Source organism: Megalops cyprinoides, chromosome 21 (genome assembly GCF_013368585.1).
Source record: "Megalops cyprinoides isolate fMegCyp1 chromosome 21, fMegCyp1.pri, whole genome shotgun sequence".
Lineage (NCBI taxonomy): Eukaryota > Metazoa > Chordata > Actinopteri > Elopiformes > Megalopidae > Megalops > Megalops cyprinoides.
The window spans coordinates 13,340,742-13,362,174 of NC_050603.1; the positions used below are offsets into that span (position 1 = coordinate 13,340,742).

At 43.6% G+C, this 21,433-nt stretch overlaps 1 protein-coding gene across 4 annotated transcripts; it reads right to left on the minus strand.

Moving 5' to 3' along the window:
* Positions 1 to 4,776: 4,776 nt before the first annotated feature.
* On the minus strand, positions 4,777 to 21,274 carry sfpq (splicing factor proline/glutamine-rich). 4 transcript variants are annotated; one of them, XR_005004461.1, is made up of 12 exons: positions 20,611 to 21,274; positions 19,249 to 19,461; positions 18,574 to 18,875; positions 18,301 to 18,396; positions 17,521 to 17,717; positions 17,150 to 17,234; positions 16,799 to 16,913; positions 16,460 to 16,508; positions 16,102 to 16,223; positions 5,529 to 5,581; positions 5,250 to 5,326; positions 4,777 to 4,862 (listed from the first exon to the last, which is right to left on the minus strand). XR_005004461.1 is itself a non-coding variant. In XM_036515836.1 (10 exons), the coding sequence occupies exons 1-10, from the start codon at positions 21,079 to 21,081 to the stop codon at positions 12,752 to 12,754; spliced, it is 1,743 nt and encodes a 580-aa protein (XP_036371729.1). In that variant the 5' UTR covers positions 21,082 to 21,274; the 3' UTR covers positions 12,359 to 12,751. The 4 variants fall into 4 exon arrangements, 3 of the variants coding, with proteins under 3 accessions (XP_036371729.1, XP_036371727.1, XP_036371728.1); XM_036515836.1 differs by lacking the exons at positions 4,777 to 4,862; positions 5,250 to 5,326; positions 5,529 to 5,581 and adding an exon at positions 12,359 to 12,871 and having other exon boundaries at positions 19,249 to 19,434; XM_036515834.1 differs by lacking the exons at positions 4,777 to 4,862; positions 5,250 to 5,326; positions 5,529 to 5,581 and adding an exon at positions 12,359 to 12,871.
* Positions 21,275 to 21,433: the final 159 nt, after the last annotated feature.

Here is a 21,433-nt window from a genome sequence, read left to right on the forward strand (position 1 = left end):
GCTCTTGGTTAACCTTGTCTTTGCATTTGTCTTGATGTTGTAAACGCTGATTACCTGTGATGATTACATTTCTTTAGTCTGCAGTTATTTTAGTGTCGAATTGCTTCATGATTGCATGCTTATTTGATGTGCTGCTTGCATCATTCCACAGACTAAACAAGTTACCGCATGGCACAACTCTTTGCACACTTCACTACATATACTCTAACCCAGTGTTTCTCAAACCTCTCCTGGAGTACCCCTTGTCCTGCATGTTTTAGATCTCTCCCTGCTCCAACACAGCTGATTCAAATGATCAACTCGTTATGAACTCCTGAAGCTGCTTAATAACAAACTGATCATTTGAATCAGCTGTGTTGGAGCAGGGAGAGATGTAAAACATGCAGGACAAGGGGTACTCCAGGAGAGGTTTGAGAAACACTGCTCTAACCCCACAGGCCCATTGTAAGCCACTATTCACGATTAAATCCTGGAGAAAATGCCCCTAATGTCACTTTTTTCTCTGCTCGCATTCCACTGACTCACATAAATAGGCAGAGCTCTGCTGTGCATTCCTGTGTAATTTATATTTGAATTAGTTTACACTTATTTTATACCCTTTACAACCATTACTGTACATCCTGTAGAATGAAAATTACACACTGTAGGTCATCTTGAAGGTTTTTTTTTTCCCGAAATCACAAAAATTGATGAAGTGAAAGATTGTTGTCATTGCTGTTAGTAATTCTTCGCCAGTGTGATTTCCAGCCTATTTCTATGTTTGGATTCTTAAGTAATTAGATAATGCATCACCGCCTAGTCCTCCTCCTCTTTGGAAGAAATCAAAGTTCATGCAGAGGAATGATCCTCTGGCTGCAATCAATGTGCAGGTATGCAGTAATGGTCACCATCTATGCAGTGGATTGCCTTAAAGCCTAATTCATATTACAGTTCTTGAAAATGACATACCGCACACTTTTTCCAGTCAGTGAACTGTACAGTATTTTAGGACATGTGCATATTCTCAGAAACAAAGATTTTTTCTAATTCAGTTTTCTTTTTATTAAAATCTAACCTCAAAACATCTGGGAATAAATGGATCCCAATAAAATATATTTGTGTTATACTTTGTAGTGGCAAACCTTGAGCACTCATACCAAACTATATATTTATTACGAGAGCTGCATTGAGCTGAAAACTTAAAATGGAATAAAACAGCAGGAAAAAAAACTTCAATGATAAACAAGCAAAATAAGTATAATCTTCAAATATAGTACAACCTCTAACTCACATGTAAGTCAATTAGGAACATTATATTGAGCTTGGACTTAAAAGTCATTGAACGTCCATCGGAGGATTTGTCAGTTGTCAGGATGTGTGGAAGTCTTGGACAGCCCCTGGTGGAGTTTGAGGGAAGTAACTTTGCTGTCCAGCTCGTCCATGAAGCCCTCATCAACTGACTCGCTGTCCCCCCCTTCTGCTGCTCCCTCTGTTGGTAGGAACACGTGTAATTGTGTGCGGGGAGGGGCAGGAGCAATCATTGGTGTGGGGGGACTTGGTGGGAGGCATTGTGTTCCTCTCACAGACAGAGTTCCCCCTTGTGGACCCTTCCTGTACTGCATCACTGTGGGACGGAGCTCTTTTTGCTGTGTCAACATCGATTGGCTCTGTGTGAAGGGCCTCTCTACTTTTACAGCAGGTCTGATTGGGCAAGCGAAGTGGGTGTAAACTGGTTGTGAGCTCTGGATCCGCCCTCCTGTGTCACATGCCTTGCACAGCGGTGGAGGCGGGGGCCGCCTTCGCAGAGAGGGGCGGCAGTTTCGGGAAAACCCTTCCAGTACCGCACGCTCTCCATGAGTGAAGAGTGAACATTCATTGACACTGTGGAAGACAGGAGGAGGATGAAGCCAGGATGCAAAGGAAGGAAGTGAGAAATTCAGGTCATTTTCTGTGAGGCTGCCCTGCATATTCCACTGTAAATGTAATATTTTTTAATTATATAGGACACCTAGTTTATTCTTCAATTCTTCAAGTAATAGTATCAATCCCTTATTTAACTAGCAGGTCACAGTACCATTAAAATCACTCCCAAGAGAGAGTACATCATTTAGCAAATCATTTGACAAACCATTCATGAAATGTGAAAGAGCACATTGTATAAAGCACAATATGAAACAGGGGTAAGCATATGCAAGTTAATTTGAGGTATTTTTTTAACATTTCCATATTCCTCAGAAAATTACAAATCAGACTTTTAATTTTTGTCTGAAGACATAATTTGACTGTATTTTTGCAGCCTGTTCCACAACCAAGGAACAAAACAATTAAAAGCAATTCCTGCACGCTAATCTAAACAACTCACAAAGATACAAATGAATTACATTGCACTACAGATGCTTGCATAGCTTACAGTGTTTTTACATGTTGTCATTTACACAGGTGTAGTACCTTTCCCAAGGGTATGACAGCAACACCCCACCTGGGAATCAAACTGTCAACCTTTGGGGTATTGAACCATGCTCTTTCCCCCTACACTACTGTTGCATCTGAAACATCTATTTTATGTGCAAATAGATCATCACTTTTGAGTAGCAGAGAAACATTAGTGTAGTGTGGAGAATATATTCCTTCCTAAGCTTAAGAAGGAACCATACCTTGGAGCAAGTTCAGGAGCATGCAGATGAGGTAAGAGATAGATAGAACAACACGTTTCAATCAGTGTTTTCATCAGATTCCAATTCTGCCCCAATGTTGACCAAAACACAAAATGCTTCCAGAACCCATTGATTTGTTTCCTGTACTTTGAAGCACTGATGTCTCAGAAAGGTGTTCAAAGTAGATGGTCCAGGTCCAGTGCTGGTCCCCAGGCAGAAGTGTATGCTTCTCAGGGCTTCAGCTTACCTGATTCCCGCTGCGGTGGCCTGGCGGTGTGGGGGATTGACGGCAGCCAGAGACGGCAATCGGAGGGTGTTCCTGAGGTACGGGGTGCTGGTAGGAGGCAGCGGGGGCGCAGAGTACGACAGCAGGTAAGTGCGTGCGAGAGCGCGGCTCCTTTGCAACACTCTCCGGTGCCAGAGCCCCCCAGAATCGAGGCCCAGGCCTGCGGAGGGGCCAGCAGTGCTCATGTCTCCCCCTATGCAGACAGCAGGGACCCAGTGCTGCGCCTCCTATCAAGGACGGTGCATTCTCGTAACCACCATCAATAATTAATGTGCATGAAAGATGCATTAGGTCCGTTGATAGTGTACCACCTGCTCCCCCCCTCCCCCCTCACCTCCAGGTCAGTTTTCAGCCACTGTGGCAAGGTGAACAAGGGCAAAGCAGCAACCTCCTGAAAACTAAACTGAAGACATGCAGTGTACCCACAACCCATGATTGTCCTTTGTTTGTATGAGAACAAATACAGTCCCAAATTATGCTAAAACTTCATTTTAAACCTCATTCTGTCTCTAGCCAGCCATTGAATGTCTCCTAAAATCACCTGTCAGTTACCAAACATGATTTCCAATGACCATTGATATTTGACTGGCCACCTTCTGAAGGACTCAGAAACCCTGTTTCATGTTTTTTTTTAAATCTCAAAACCCTTCCTGTAATTCCCCGCATAAACTTTTGCTGCTTGAATTCAACCACAGCTCTGGCCACTCAGTCTTGCTGAGACTATTTCCGCCTGGTTGTAACCAAAGCTGTACAGAGCAGTAGCCATGCCACAACCAGTGCAACGTGGGTCAGACAAAACAAACCCAACCCACCTTTGCGCCGCCTTCTGTTTCCTTATGGTCTCAGCTTGCAGTCTTGTATCCCTACTGTTGGAGCCTCTCCAACAGACAATTCTAGCTGCTAACCCCATGCGACATGGGAGAGCAGGCCAGTGGAAACATTGCACCTTCCTCTTAATTACAACTGAAGCTACATCTTGAAGTGCACTTAACGTGGGCAGTGTGGCCTTTTTGGAAGTGCACCTTGCAACCAGGTGAACATACATTGTTTTTGTTGTCTGCCTTAACTACCGTATGGCAGGTGTCCCAAGTCAGCACTATATGGACCTCAAGTGACTGGTTAGAGGTCCATCCCTCACATCATAGGTGGAAATATTAGCATAAATGCATTTCTATACTTCATTAAATTTTGCTGTAAGAGCCATTTCCCTACTTGAGGTATCATGCTAGTTACACTTCTATCTTAAAACATGTAATGCAATTTGTAGAAGTTACTATTGTTTTCATTTCTTTTCAGCCTCTTCGATGGGACTTAGAATTGAAAATACCTAGAATACAGGACTTCTCTGAGGAATACCATTTCAATAACACTGCTATAAATGACCATTTGTCATCCCCTGCTTCTCGCATTTGGTACAAAAGGGTTTGTATCCTGGGAGGGCCATTGCTACTGTTCCCAGCTGAAAGATGCATTACTTCAGTTGTTCTTTTTCTTTTTATTTAAACAACGTGCATGACATAAAATTGTGAGCACTGCAACTCGCCATGATTAAGGAAGTCCTAAGACAAATGGTGCACATATGACAAAACACTTCAGGCGATGGTGCCTACTCTACACAATTTGAGTAGATGTTTTGCTAAGCAGAAGACCATATCCAAGTATTGGATACAAGTATTTCACGCATTCATTTATACAATTGGATGCGTTTACAGGTGGAAATCAGGTTAAATAACTCCGATGTAACAGACCTGTCGAAAGTAATCTAATATTAATGGTAAAATGGTAGTACTGAATACTGAACTGTCATTTAGAAAAAGCACAGTGCAAAGCAAGAAGACGACAGCAGTTAAGTTTAACCAATTTATTAAGATTATTTCTTCAGATGTAGACTGCTGTGATCCTGCTGACAGGAAAAGCCTCCCCTCTCTGGACTGCACCAGGCTCTGTTGGGGGGGAGAGGAGAAGATGAGAGAGTCAGACCACAACACATGCAGTCATTACCTGGGTCACATGCACCTGTTGGGTGGACAACTGCAGTCAGACACTCCAGTCGGCACGATTAACGCAAATGTAACGGGACCGAGGCTGTTCCCTGTGTGTATAAGAAACAGAACTCATTTGCATTTCGGAGTTGCACTGCCATGAGGCCACAGCTCTTAAGAATATTCCAAGAACTGGGTCAACCATCTTTTTTGCCATTAATTCATTGACAAATGGATGTATTCATTAAAGACAGGATGCAATTTTTTTTCCCCAAAATCAAAATATCTTTGACTGTCAGGATGGCAGCAAGTGGGTTTTATCCCCTCACAAACTGCCTAGCTACTCACCTGTGCCTGCAGGTCCAGTTTTCCTCACAGGTCGTGTGCACAGGCCTATCTAGACGAGTGTCTCAACACAGTTATACCTGCAAAGATGGAGGGAGTGAAGACACATTAGACACACATAACCTGGAGTAGAACTCAAGGCATTGCTGCAGCTGGATTGATTCTCTAAGGGATAAAGACAAGTTTTGTAATGTGCAATTTTTGATGTGTGGTGTGGGCTCTAGCAGGGATTTCAAATGTGTCAAGGTGTGAAAGCCCACTGTGCCCTATGGATGAACTCACCTTGTTTCAGAGGGTGTGGAGCGACTTCAGCCTCCATCTACCAAGTGACTCCCCTGCAGAAAGAAAGGCAGAGTGAGCACATAAAGACAGCAGGGGTGGGTGTGTGTGTGTGTGTGCGTGCATGTTCCTCATGTGCAACTATTCTAATGGAATTCACTACAAGTGTTGCAAAATAAATCAAATGCCTACTGTGAGATGTCAGCTCATGGTGTTACTACTGAAATCCCTTACTCTCATGTCTAAGTCTGTGCAGTGTGTGCTGAAGCCAAAGGTAGTAAGAGTAGCAAGACCTACTGTTCGTGTAGGCAATCTGTAACAATTCAGAGCTACTGATGAAGAGGAAAAAACAAAGTCTATAGTGCTCAGCCAGGTGGGCAAGTGTATTCATGAACTGCCTACACCTACATTACGTAGGAGAAAAAAAAAAATAGCACAAAAAACAGGAAACATCAAAGCAATCCCACAGTTCAGATATAGTTTGAAAAAAATGTGGGCTACAGTGATGCCAGTTACGAGAAATACACCTTTTGTAGGGCTAGGTTCTAGAAACAGCAGGTTTGAACTTTGAAGTACGCTGGAAGCTCAATGTCAAATCATGCAAAGAAGCGTCGGTCCTACTCACAGCTTTTTAAGTCAATACAACGATACCAACAGCTGTGTGGTAAGTTGAGCTCAACTGGAGCCGCTCTGGGGCTATGGGCCTTATGGCAAAAAACCCTGTGGTTCAGTGTTACTGTCACCTTCGACAGCGGGGCCACAGTGGCACAGATCCTGAAGAATTATTTCGGAAAGGCAGCGCCTTTCTGTGGAAGTCAAGGGACCCAGAGGGCCGTTCTGGCATCACACTCCTGAGGAATGGAGTAGCAGCTTCGCGACACACTCCAGCAAAGGATGATGATGGGGTCAAGAATGGATCACAGTGCAGAAAAAACACTCATGGGAACCCAAGGGCTGGGACCACTACAAAACGCCGCGGTACACACCACCACCTGTCCCACACACGGCACTTGTGCTGGGAACAGGTCAGGGCTACAAATTTGTGTCACAGAGATTACAAAAGAGGTTACCAACGACAGAATCTGTTACACAACACCTTTGTTTGGTGTAATCAGTGTACGCAGGAGAATGGTACAGTACTTTGCAGTCCATCTGAAGTTTAATCAGCTGGTCACTGGCATGAGACACACAGAAATAGAACTACTAGAATGGTTCTACTCATTGAGGGCCAGCTGCTGTATTTCCAGGAGCAGAGCACCCATATTGAGCACAATGGAATCTGAACATTTGCTCAAATTCAGTTCTTTGTCAGCAGCAGTTGGCATTCCATAATCGCAGGTATTTACCACCTGTGTCGATCGATGTCTTCTCAAATCCAAAAGAACTTTTGAACCAATCTAGTTATTCTATCCGTTTTGTCTGCCCACCCTCTACCCACAATCCCAATGTCCACATCGTTTGTCTTGTTAACACCCCCCATCCATTGCCAAGTCCCCACCCCACGACATACCCCAATTCACCCTTCAAGAAGTCCAACATCTTATTCTGCTACAGCTGCTTGAATCTGACACAACCAGAAATAAAGCATAACAGTTAAAAAAATCTTAAAGCACAATTTTGCACTGAGCAACACATTCTGCAATCTAAGCCCAATGCCATTCAGTGTTTGCACCCCCATCCCTGTAATATTTACAATACAGTGCACTCCACTTATAAGAAATACTGATACCAGGACAAGATTCCTCAAAGCAGACTTGACAGAAGAATTAAGTAATCTACTCAAGAATTCTCACAACTGTAATCAACAAGATGTAATTTGGTATTGACTTCATTCACATTTTGCCATTTAACAGACACTTATCCAGAGTGACAAAGTTCATCAAACGGCATGAATTGTACAAAGGTGACAACTACCTATATTCAAAATAATAAGGTGAATAAATGGAAGCATGCCATAATTAATGACCTCATCTATAAATATTAGTTTCTCATCTTGTGTTCCATAAAATGCTTTGAGCTAAAGTTGTGCAGTTCAGCTCAGTGACTAGATAGTCAACATGACACTAAGATGCTTTCTGCTGATGAAAAACGCTGGAGTCCAACGAGACCAGTGGAAGATATGCAGATGAAGTGGGCCTTCCAGAGCCTACATCACCATTTCTGAACTAAGAAGCTGCCACTCAAATGTGAGGACACCAAATTATTTTTGCATTTAAATTTAGTTAAGGGTACTGACTGGACAAACAGCCCAGGTTACACTGAGTGACATTATTTTAAATAAAGAATTGCATAAAATGCTCAACATTTCAAATACATTGTTCCACATTTTAAGAGCCTGGCTAAAGACATTTCTCAAAAGAAATGCTGTCCAAAACAAAAAACTTTACATTTTCATTTGGAACGCCGCTATCAAGAATACACTTCTTATATGAATCAAACTGTTCTAAATAAATGTGATTCTTATGAGCAGAGTGCACTGAACAAATAGATTCTAACACCTATACTTCAGGAACACTGAATTAATATATTTTACAATAGCACTAGATTAAACTTAACTGATTTGGCTCAATTAATTTCTTTCGCAAACTGAAAACCAGTTTTCTGTCTGTTAAAAAGACAAAGTAATCATGTTTAAAAATGACCACATTTTTCAGAGACAAGGTTTCACATCCATATAAAAGGGAAAGGTTCATCCATGGTCTTTTGCTGCAAAAGCTGAATAATCATCACCCAGTTAGGCAATAAGGTGTGTTGGTCCTGTGGGTGAAGTGTTACTGCTGCTTAACGACACACAAATATTTAAAAAAATAAACCCATGATTACCAACCTGCAATTGCAAATGAATGGCCTAAGCACAAAGGATCCATCCAAACCCTAAGAAATGTCATTTCTCTAGTTAACAGGTGCTGAGACTAGTTTAACTACAGCTCAACTCTATGCACAAAATCAGCATGCCTTCACTCAGCATGTACTTAAGATACAACCCCCATCCCCCCACCCAAAAAATGCCAGAATGTCCTCAATCTTACCCACCCACCCCTGCTTAAGCCAGTGACACAGCAGGATGCCGCTGTCCTCCTAGGCAGCTACATCACACCTCACACAGAAACGCGCTCCTGTCTGAATTACAGTCGGTAGGCAAAGTACCAGAAACTGCTCAGTTTGACGCACATCACACATTTCTTATCAAGAATTCACGCCAGAGGATGAACAGAAAAAAAAATTCTGCACTGTGATTCCACTTTCAGGAGCATGATGCCAGAACACTCGAGTACCACTTCAGCGTGAAGTGGGATGAAAAGGGGGATACAGGTCAAGATGGTTGCTTTTTGATTTAAAAAAAACAACAAAAACAAAAACAAGAACAGGAACACTTACCTTTTCTGCTGATCTGCAAGCACATCTCTTGATGCATACAAGTCCAGGCTCTACTGTCCACTGACTGCAGCAGAACTACTGATCCTCAACGCAATCAACTGCTGGAGGCCTCTACAGCAGGAGAAGCCGGCTGGCCGCTGGCCCTGACTGCACATCTACGGCATCCTCATGCACTCAAAGACACGTGGGACAGACAAGACACCAGCCTCTCCTCACAGGTAGTCTCTTCAGCCAGGTGATCGGGGGGGGGGGGGGGGAAGGGAGGAAGAAATTTTGCTCGACTTCAAGCCACGCTAGGCATTTACGTCAGATGGAGGTCCTTTGTTTCTTCTTGATTCAGCTATACACACCGAACTTCACGGGCTGTGAAGTTGGCCAATGAATTCATAACCTAAATGTGATCCAGTACAAGAGTCTTGTACAACACAAATGGTGCCAGTAAAACTGGCCGGTCATCGATGTGAACACACACAAACAATTAAACTTACAATAATACGACCACTACAGTGGGTAGATCTTTATACGCTGCAGTCTACAGAACTTGGTGCTGATGTGTTTTTCTGGGAGGGATCGTGTTTTCATCCATTTTTCTTATTAGGAAATGTATCAGGAAAAACTTCAATGGGCACCTGTTAGATTGATTTCTATGGTCCTGTCCAGCCAGTGTTGGACAACTAACATTGATAGCCTGCTGAAAAAGTGAAAACTGGAGATGAAGACAAATTATGCTTCATATGTACACACAGTTAACTACATTATGTACTATATGGCAAACTAGCAGATATATTGGTTTGACAGCCAATTTAGTATCATTTTGCAATTGACACGTTTGCAAGCGAATTGGCTTACCGAACCCTTTACTTAGGGGAAAAAAAACATTTTGCATCTAAAAAGAAATTAACATGAGATCTGTACAGACAGTAATGGCTATGCTTTGTGTGCTGATACCACATGAAGATTAGAAATACACACTAAAATATGACCGCAAGATAATGTCATTTGTAACTTTTGGCCTTGTTTTCATTACCTATAGACAGCTGTGTACATATATAAATCTGGTTTATCAGTAAACTGGATTGTTACATAAATATGAATAAGAAAGATTCCTCGTTTTCATAACCAGTAGCATGGGATGTAACCCAAGTCCAGGAGCAAGTGATTTGCATAGATTCCCAAAAGCTTTATCTTCAAATTAGACATGGGTCTAAGCACTGGTCCCTGAGGAACCTCTATTAATTTTGCTTATTTTATATGTTCAGTGGTCGAAAAGACTGCCATTTGGGCAATACAGTGTATGTAATCAACAGAGCCGTCAAACATCCAGTGAGTAGATGCTTATGAAGCCCTCAGACTTCAGGCTCGCCCAAGCACAATTGACATTGGTTATTTGAGTGTAACCAAAGGGTGTATTTAGGTTTAGATTAAGGTCAGTTTTTCAGGGGGAGGCAGCCTGATTTTTAAACCAAGAATACAACCATCACAAACAAGATGATGGTGATTCAAAGACCGCACTGCTACATTACAGCAACAACAGATAACTAACATTGAGGTAAGGACATCAGGGGCTACCATGTTCAGCCTGCGAGTTCACTACTTTGAAAGGAGAGGTTTCTGGTAACCGTGCCATTTAAGGGTTGTGAATGCACCTGTTGAGAAAACTTCACAGCAAATCCAATACACTGGTGACACAAAACATTGCAGTTTATAGTGTTAGAGGCATTCTGAGGCCTTAAAACGCATCCAGTCTGGGGTGTATTCCAAACCCTGCTATAAATTTTGCGAGCAATTTGTTACAACCAAGACTGCAGGCTAATTGTTTACTGTCAAACACAAAACACAAGCATTTCCATCAGTGATTGTTAAACAATTCAGAAAAGAACAAATGTGCTGAAATAGTGTGGTGATTCCCACAGTGAGTTTGACAAGTTCAGTTGGAAAGCAGTATTCAATGTGTTCAACACAAAACAGGTTCCATGATGTCATTTCCATAACACAAATCAATGGGTGGCACTGCAGCACAAGTGGATCTAAGGTATTGAACTACTGAACTACATGTGAATGCATTTCTGCTAACTGTCAGCTGTCTTGATTATTGCATCGGTGGGGGAGGGGTCATTCCCAACTGCACCACAAACAGTATCGCTTTTACTGCAGCTCTCAGGTTGCAGAAGTTACTGCATGCAAGTTGCCCCAAGTCCAAAAAGACACATTCTGAGTGTATTTTTATCTTTATCTTTTTTTGCTCTGGTGTCCAAGCACACCTGAACAGTGCTAGGCAATACACTGATGTAGAATATCTATTAAGCATGCTGACCACAAATGCTGATCTATGCTTTCCCCAGTAATACAGGAGAGAATGAGGCTTGTGTTTAGCTTCATACAAAGACCAGCAAGGACAGCAATAGGGGTAACAGGTAGATAAAGCTCATCAGGACATCACGCAATACAGTTTACGTTGGTCTCCTCAGTGGCAAGTCATTGGTCCATATTTAATAATCTTCATTTAAAACACATCAGGGATGGTAGTTACTCCAAAGATGCACTCCTCCATCTTCTGTGCAGGGTACATAGAGAAGACTGAAATTAAGCATTACCAATAGGGCCATCAAGTGTTAGCCTAAAGAAATCACACGGTGGAGAAACTGGACAAAATCAAAAAAAGAAATCAGGAAAACTCACAAAAATTTAACATATTCAGGGTTCTCCTGAAGCCAATGGTCCTCAAGTAATGTTCAGCATGTCTATGCTCAGTCACCACAGAGGAATTTGGGACAGCTTTAATCTACTGGTATATATTGCAGTATCAGACAAGAATGACAAGAGCTGTTTATTGTTACTTAGAGAATACGATCACTACTCAACACATAGCATGTTGGATTTCGACACCAATTAAAATGCTGCATTGGTTCATCTGAAATTCAACTGAAGCGTTAGACACTGCTGCTTACTAGAGTTCTAGGTCAACTTTTTGGCTTTACAGCTATATATACAGATAGCTATGATGCATACTGCATTATGAGACGTCGATGGTGTTTAAAACAATTCCCAGTTTAGCTTGCAAAACCTGCTTAAAGAGAGACTGAGTGGTGATTCCAACGGGCCACTCAACTTCACTCAGCTTGGCAGCTGGAGGCCAGGTAATTCTACTTAGCAAGGTTGCATTCAGTGACAGAACATACTCCTGTGCAGTGTGCAATTAATAAATACCAATGATGCCAAATACTCTGACCCTACCATCCAGTTCCTGAATGCCATAAAAATAAAGACAGGTCTTTATAGAGATGTACGAGTACATCAATCATGGTTCAAGTAGACAGGCGTTGCGAGAAACACCACCCTGTTCTGAAGACACCCGTCACTCAAACTTATGACTGGAAATCCTTTACGGACTTTGCGGCATTGGTTTTGGACTGAAAGCACAGCGCTGTGCTAAGAACAAACTTGAAAGAGCTTTGGGAAAGTAAAGAACCAATTGCAGCCTTTATTGTAAAGTTACAGATTTTCAAAACGTTTAATGGCACAAAAAACACAGCCATAGAAAGGTGAGGTTAACTTACAAATTGAACCACCACGACATGAGTCACAGAACACGATATAACTAGACAGATTATATTTGTCGGGGCAGGGTAAGGGGTTGCCATGGTTGGCCAGCTAACCAATTATACACTACTTCAAATACAAAATAAAAAGGAAAAAATATCCATAAACTTGCCATAAAATGATGCTTCTTCAAGCTAAAATGCAAGAATACGCTCAACTTAAATACATTTTTGACTCAACATCTTCAGGTAAAGAACCTACACAAGAGCACTGCTTTTCCTTTTTTGTATATGACAAAACGACCACAATTAGAACCGGGGCTTCTTGGCTGGCCCGTCAAACTCCTCACGAACCCGCCCAAATCCGGGGTTCCCAGGGCCCATCCCTCTGGGTCCCCCCGGGCCACCCTGGGGGAAACGCTCATTGCGCTACAGGGATCATTCACCACAGCAAAAGGGGAGGGTTTGGGTTTGAGTCCACGCGCATGGGAGATTATCAGTGGTGCCATTGGTGTCATTAATGTAGTTTGCAATGCCACAAATTTTTAAAAAATCAAAAGAAAACAAAACAAAAAATGAAAACAGGAGACACATCCGGAGCAAAGGTTCGTTGAAACAGTCCCAATACGCAGATCCGCAGGTGCCACAGGCGACATACAGAGAAGGAAGAGAGGGTGATATTTTCGTTAGTTAGATCCTACTGAGGTTTTCATGCATGCCACGGGCTGAGCTACATCACAGGATAAGCGGTTGCCCAGAGGGGAGGCCATTTAATAAAAAAACAAGAGCTGGTGCTCTGCAGGGCTAACTGCACTAAGAGCAGTCCATACACTCATTACAACTGGAGCATACTGTGGAATCAAGAGGCTGTGATTATATGAACAACCACGCAACTGAGCACCGCCTTGTACTTTTATTAAATGTTCCTTTCAGGTCATGACAGGTTGTGCATTTTACAGTTCAGGCACCCCCCCCTCCAGTATACATAAAGGCTGGTTTTGAAATGTGGCATTAGGCAGCTGCTCAGTTCTGTCTTCAGCTTACAGGTGAGGCAGGTGCTGACATAAGCCCATTTAGATGGAAATGGCAATTTTACATTGCCATATTGGTAACATTTAGGCCCAGTTTAATGATTGGGTTAATTAGAGGTAATAACATCACCCCATTTTTACTGTGCACTTCTAGTGCATCTGAGGTTCAAGAGACTAAATTAAGACATGTGCAACATGTCCGAATCAGCCAGGAGCATGTGCACAGCTCCACAGCCCTTCAGCCCCACTAATCGTGGGCTGTCTTTAGGAAGCACACCTGGGGGCTCCAAGACATCATAAAGTGTGCGATTTAAACACTGTTTCCTGCAAACTCTTTAAGGGTTCAATTACTCATCACACAAGAAACAAGCCATTTCAGGTTTCCATCTTTGCTGGAATCACACGTCCAGCTGGAATGTGCTAGAATGGAGCATTTTCAGATTAGATTTCATTATTGCAGAATTAGGCTTGGACTAAAATGGATTACATCACAATACATTTGTGTTAGAGTAGAATAAGACAATTCATCACCTTGTAATTTATGGTGTACAAATTAGACCACAGAGTGAGAATACCAACCAGCCACACACGTGTGTACAAACCACTGAAAACTGTAGTCTGGGTGTGGGGCAGTGGTTAAGAATGGAAGACCGGAGTCAAATGGGACATTTTAACACTTTAGATCTTCCCCGTGACTATTTACAGGCCACACGTGTGTTAAAATGATCACAAGGTATGAAAACAACAGACAATGCTGAAATGTGGCTAGTCATACGGTTTCAGAGACACCCACGTCCCTCCTCTATACGCACAGTCCTGGGTGTTCCTCTGGAACTATTCCAACGCCCGGTCCACATCAGGAACAGATAATCCAAGTTCCCATCCAGTCATTCGTTAAACAATTAAAGCATAAAACAAACGCCTCAATTTCAAGTAGATAAGTCTGCCATCTTGTTTTTGCCATTTTGGTTCTTTCAACTGAAAATTCAATTAAAATGTAATGGCAATTGCACCTTCATAATCTCAACAGCTAGTTCACATGTTTGCATCTTCTTATTAGCCTTGCACTTTGTTGAGCCATTCACAGAACTTTAACAAATGGCTCATTACTTTCTTGTGATTTCACGTGATTTTCTTTATCAAGAGAAAATGTATATTCCATAGCCATCCATTTGCTCATGTGAAAACCAGGAAAACTGGTGCAAACTTTTCGTATGGTAACGTTGAACAGCAGTTTAATTGCCGGTCCTCTACAGAAGAGCTGGACAACAACAATACTGACAGGCATTATATTATCCCTTTCACCATTTATCTTACCTACACTGCCTGTAAATCAAGCTGTTGGTCTAATGACCAACATCATTATGCTGGCAGAACAAACGCTTGAGTCTGTCTCCACATAATTCAGTGTACAGACATTTTCACTTTCAACTAAGATGAACATGTTCCGTTTGACCACAAATACACACAAGTTTAGTCTACAGACACCCTGGCAAACCAGAAACAAAATAAATCTGAACTTCCAAGTCCAGACTTGCTGATTTTTGGCCAAAATATCTACGTCTCCAATAAACAGAGAATACTGTTCAATTACTGAAATTAAAATGGCTCGTCACATTTATGGAAGGACCAATCCTTACAATTTTATGACATGACAATGCATTTCAGCAGCACATGTGCTGTGCCTCTGTTCCCACTCCTTTACAGTCAGCCTCAGTTGTTGAAGTTGCTGTGGGGCCCTGAATGATCAATTCACGATGTGTAGTAAACAGTCATTTCCAGCCACTTCATTTGACCCGCGCACAATCCTGGTGCTACACTATATTCCTTACAGGTGAAAACACCTGGTGTGACAAATTTAGGTCCAGATGAGTCTACACACCATCTCAGTACCCCCAGCAGCTTTCACACCCCCATATTCTCCAGACCCTCTACTTAAACTTCAGTGGGTGGTGGAGGGTTAACAACAATTGCTTATGGAAAAGTCAACCTGCACTAAAATCTAGAAAACTACATAGGCTCTGTATTATACAGAGTATTAACCGGGACAATAGCAGGTTTACGGGGGTGAGCCTGAGGAACACTGAACACCCCCAATGAACTTAACCTGGGGTGCAACAGACTTATTCTTTCACAGCTCAGAAACCTGCCGATACAGATCCACTTGCAGTAGTACTGTATTGCTGCTGCGGCTTTACAAGCATGCCAATGTGTCTCAAACCTACCACTCAAGAAAGGAGCAAAACCTAAAAAGTGTGAATATCACTTAAGTTTCATTGTTTTAGTACAGGTTGACTTTGCACAACATAGAGAGCTTGCCATGGAGGTACTGAGCATGCAACGCTTCAAAAGAATAAAAAACACCGGCTCTATGCAACTACAAAATGGGTCAGCTCTACACTGACATCTCTAGTAGCAAACTGGACCTCACATACAAGGCTCTCTCAGAGACTCTGCAATGCTGTACAGGATGGCAGGTCGCGCAGGGGAAGGCAATGTGGGATCAGTACAACCTATACGGCAACCAAATCCCATTAATTCCCGCCATTTCCAAATGATCATTATTGTAACAGAAGTCCCCCTACCCGCTCTCCCCCCACCATTCCGCCCCAATCAGGGATACATTACCATTTCGTTGGGCATCATGGCACCACCCATGCCCCCAGCTGCAGGCGCCCCCATCCCCTGGTGGCCCTCGAATCCCATGCCGCCCATGGGGAACTTCTGGTTGGGTGAGCTGAATGGCATATCTGTGAGAGAAAACAGGGTCAGGTGGTGAAGAGTGAGGAGGCAACATGTAATGGTGAGAACACCTTTTGATAAGACATTCGCTCTACATGCAACAGTGGTTTTAGAAAAATTACACTCACTTAGTGTTGTAAGCAAAGCATCTTAATAGGGAATCGAGTAAGCATCTGCCCTCTAGGAATGTGCTCAAAGTGAAGTCACATGCAAGACTGACCATTCTCCACTAAATGAAACTCACCTGACATGCCCATAGATCCGCCTCCACTCATCCTCATCTCTCTCTCCCTCTGCAATACAACGCAGGCCTGGCAGTTAGTAAAAAGCAACCCCACCTCCACCATTATCACCACCAGGGTCCACATCCATCACCTGCAGTTCCTGGAATCATAAGACCTCAACCCCAAACACACAGTTAAAGCTACTTGAGCCACCACTTACTGTTAAAGAAAAAACAAGTGATGTCAACTGGCAAGCTACTGACAACGTATGACAGGGCCACCCCTTTTGGGGTTCAGGAAGGCTCGCTCTCCCTTCCCTCACGGTTCCCGCACTGGATCCGCTTGCTGGCTTTACTCACAGCATCCATGAAGCCACCCATCCGGTAGGACTCCTCGCGCTGGCGCCGCATCTGCTCCTCCATCTCCCTCTGCCGCAGCATCTCCTCCTCTCTCCTGCGCCTCTCCTCCTCCTGCCTGTGAAGCCAACACCAACCCACACAGCAGGTGTCACCACCACAGCCCACGCTCATGGCACAAACTCACCCTAAACAGTCACTGCACAACTGGACATGAATCTTGTCACTGCATTCCTCACCAAATGTCGCTGTGCAGGGAATGCCTTCCTGAAGCAAATTCGATAATCAAATCAATGAGCAGAGTCAGTGAAGGGTTGAGATTCTGTGCAATATTAAGACGTATTTGCCCTGCACCTGAGCTGCATCTCCTTGCGTTTCTGCATCTCCTGGCTGTGCATCTCTTCCATGCGACGCAGCTCCTCCTGACGCCTGAGCAGATCTGCGTGGTACAAACAAGAGATGTCAAACACCCTCAAAACCCTGAAGCGGCTGGATACTAGAGGCAGCTAATCCAGCGGGAGCTCGATTCTGTACATTCAGAGCGACAGAAAAGGTATTTATCAATTTTGTTTTAACAGTCAAGAGCTGAAGGTCCAAAGTCAGAGCAAAGGCCAATTTCAAACTGTCACAGATACACCCATGATTTTCCAAAATCTAAACTAAACTCAGAACAGGTGCATTTTTTTCGCTCTCACACCTCTACCAAGTATACCATTGGCACATACCCTGCCTGAGGAGGTTTGCCTGGTGCTCATGGTAGGCATCCTCCATCTCCCCTTCCAGTTTCTCGCGGGCTTCGCGGATGTTCTTCTCCACCTGCTGCCGCTGCTGCTTCTCCATGTCATCCAGAGACTTCCAGCGCTGAGAGTACTCAAACTCAAAAGAGCCAGGGTGGGCGAAGCGAGGGGGCTGTTCACGCTCTCTGTGGAACACAAACAAAGCCTTTGTAAGTAAAAGGCCTTTCGCTTTTTGTTGGGGATTTGCATAGCAGCTTGCTTAGATTTCAGTCTCATCACCTACAGAGAAATTCATCAGTATCCACTGACAAATTTGCAACCCCACACTGATTTTGATGGACATAAAATGCCAATCACCATTATCAATTAACATTTTATCACAGGCAAACTTTCCCTTGGGGGCAACATATGCCATTTATCCAATTCAGTGTGATCTCTGAAAGCATTCAGATCATTGCACTGTATGAGCTTTTGGGTTTTTTTTCTTAAACAGCTGCCCTCTGCCCTACGACAATCACACCATCTGTCCCAAAACACTCAGCCTGTACAATCTGGCTGATCTGCATGACAAAGCCCAGCAGGGTCAACCCCAGCTGTGGCCTCTGCAGAACAAACAGCATCTGGACAACAGGAAATGACACTGCTTCACACTGGCTACAGATGCTGGAAGAGCAGATAAAAAAAATCTGAGGGGCAACTAACTGTACATGGACAGAACAGAAGGTTCTCTCTCTCTAGGAGAACTTCAAATCAGATGAGAGCCCTTACTTCTGATACTTGGGATTCTTCTGAGCCAGCTTCTCGGGCAGACCATCTTCATCATCATACTGCTCCAAGGGCTCCACTACAACTGGACGAGGTGTCCTACCAAAAACAAAATTCACATGTAACAAATTACACATAACTGGTGTATCCGAGTGTCCTGTGGAGACACCAACGTCTAGAACAAGATCCTACTCTTAAACATCAAACCACAGTGAACATATCATGAAACATAACACATCTTCTATATACTGTGCATTGTCTCACTGAGGCCCTTACGTGGTTAGCAAGAAGACTCCATCATTGCAGCGATCCATGGCCTTGCGGGCAGCTGGTTTTGTAGCAAACTCTACAATTCCCCTCCCTGTGGAACGCCCACGGTCATCTACAATGACCACAGCCCGCTCCACCTGTCCGAACTGGGAGAAAGCCTCCTCCAGCAGCTCATTGGATACAAAGGGGGACAGGTTGCGCACAGAGAGCGCAGCTGAGTGTGTGGCAAAGCGCACCCTGAGCTGACGCCCTTTCATGGGTACATCATCCAGTTCTGCTTTGGCTATCTCGGCCAGGGCACGTGATTCCTGTTAGGGAAAATGTTCAAACGAAATGGAGAAATACACTATTAACATATGTGCTGTAGAAGGAAAACATCTGAGCCACCAAATACAACAAAGAGCAATTTTTAGTCTGTGGCTTTGTGCTTCAATTTTCCTATGCAGTCAAACTGATGAATTAGCAAGTTCTTTGCTGTTATGACCACATGCAAAAAAAACAGGCTGAATATAACTTCAGTCTCTGCCTTTTAAAACAATTCAAGCCTTATTCTGATGCACCTTCTGTCCTACATTTAACAGCATGTAAACATCCAAATAACCAAGATAACAGGAGGTTTGACTGCCTCCATTGCCATTCAATTGCATAACTGATACATGCGTGGACACTAATGGTTCTTACCAAACGGATGAAGCCAAATCCTTTACTATTGTTGATGAAGATCTCGCTTGGCTCGCCATACTTGGCGAACAGTTTTTTGAACTCTTCATCGGTGATATCGCTGGGGAGGTTGCCAACAAAGAGGCGGCATCGCTGTGTGTAGGTCTTCTCTCCCGGTTTACGCAAGAGGGACAGTGTCGCCTTCAACTGCTGAGATTGAGAGATACCAACTGACTAATGGAAACCCATAGCAGTGGAGGCAAAACCAAGAATTACTCCATTGTCCATCATGTCATTCCATATACCTCATACCAGACATCAGAAAAGTACACCTCACACTTAACTCGTCGCCCTTTGTTCAAATAGCCCAAAATCGTAACAATGCGCTGCCCCAAACGCAATCATCCCATTTCAAACACTCAAACTTCTGCGATTACCCAGTACAAAAAAACACTGGCGCATTGAAACATTGTTAGCAAATTAGCACACATCCTTCGCCAAATTCTTTTATCGCAACAACGGGGGGAGGGGGGGGGGGGGGTGCTGCATGCGGTCCCCGTTTCACCTTACGGCAGTAAAACTCAAAACTTTGCATATAATCGTACCTACGTATGGAAAATGTTAATGTGGTAATAGCCCAGTCTGTGGGAAAACCGACATAAAACATAAATATGTGCACAAATTAACCAACCAAGTTAGCTCGCTCATTATCTTAACTTGCTAATACTGGCTAATACCATCGACCATCGAATCATTTCACTGCCTCTGCGAGGCCCAGGAAATACACGTAGTTAGCAAGGTGGCCACTCCATATTAGCTAACACGTCAAGGGTTCATTTACAAAATGTAACGTTTAATAGTAGATAACCGGTCAGGCCAAAAAATAGCATTTTACCTACACTATCAGAATTAGAACAGTGTTGAGCAATGTAACTTGGGTTAACGGAGTTACCTTACTCGCTAGCTAGCTAACTAGGTCACCAGGCTTGCTCACATAAAATGGCGGACTACATTACAGCCAACCTTCCTAATTCTTGCCTTTGAAATGGAGTCCAACGAGGTGGGGAGTAAATTAGTGACACAACTATCGTATAACATCTAGACAACATCTCGATAACCAGTTTAACCGCCGCAACACACAAAAACTCAAAATGTTAACCGCTTCCAGTAATACAATTCGTAAGTTCTTTATTTCGCAGATAAACGTTCCACTGCCGCCAAGCTTGCCGGCCATGGGCCACCAAGATAATACAAGCACTGGTTACGACTAGAACAAGAGGGAAGGACACCAACCGTAAAACTGTGCAGACAGCACTACCTTGTGACTAACTAAAAATCTGAGAAACAGAACTTTAAATACAATCGTTAGGTAACGCTGGTTACCTGCGGCTGTTCAGTTGGTTCCTCCTCTGGCTTAGTCTTGTGATGTTCCGGCGGTGGCTTGTTCATGGCCTGGGCAGGTTTCTGGCCGTTTCCGATACCTGGCTTTTGTTGGTTCTTATTAGGTTGGTTCGGCGGCGACGTGAGTCCGGGCTTCGGAGGTGGAGACTGCATCTTAGGCTGGCCAGGAGGGCCCTGTGGCGGCGTCTTGTTCGCCTGAGCAGGGGACTGTTGTGTTACAGGACCACCAGGCTGGTTTACCGGAACGGGTGGCTGAGGCTTCTGTGGCGTTATCTGGCCGGGTGGAGGTCCCTGGTTTGGCGGCTGTCCATGGTTCATCCCTTGCTGCGGACCTCGATTTTGGAAAGGATGTGGATTTTGATTTCTGAAGTTCGGGTTGCCCATTCCGCCCCGCATCCCTCCACCGCCTCTGCGCTGGAACCCACCGCGGTTCCTAAATCGGTCTCTGGACATGTTGATGATGGATAAATGCAAACAAAAAATAAAGCGATTGCAGAAAGTATTCGCAGTGTATTTAACTGCTCGCGATGGCGAAAATACCGGGTCTGTTAGCAATATGCGTCACAGCAGCTATTTGCTCGCTAGCCGGCCACCACAGCAACTTTCTAATATGGCGACGAACAGCATCCTTTGTCTCTTTGTGCTGCGGTTTGGTTTATTCCTCGTCTCCACCCTACTTCATTACGTATTTCGCACTCACCAATAAGAATCTCCTGGGTTCAAGTGACAATTTATCACACATAGGTCACGTTTTTTATAATATTAAATTTTGATACTCGAATTGCTTTGAACAAATTTTAAACCC

What these genes read in the sequence shown, in the direction of transcription:
- sfpq (XM_036515834.1), bottom strand. Translation starts at nt 21,081, where the DNA reads ATGTCCAGAGACCGATTTAGGAACCGCGGTGGGTTCCAGCGCAGAGGC. An exon ending in GGCAAACCTCCTCAGGCAGG is followed by an intron (nt 17,235 to 17,520) that starts GTATGTGCCAAT and finishes TGTACCACGCAG; the next exon opens with ATCTGCTCAGGCGTCAGGAG. An exon ending in TGGGTGGCTTCATGGATGCT is followed by an intron (nt 16,509 to 16,798) that starts GTGAGTAAAGCC and finishes GTTGTATTGCAG; the next exon opens with AGGGAGAGAGAGATGAGGAT.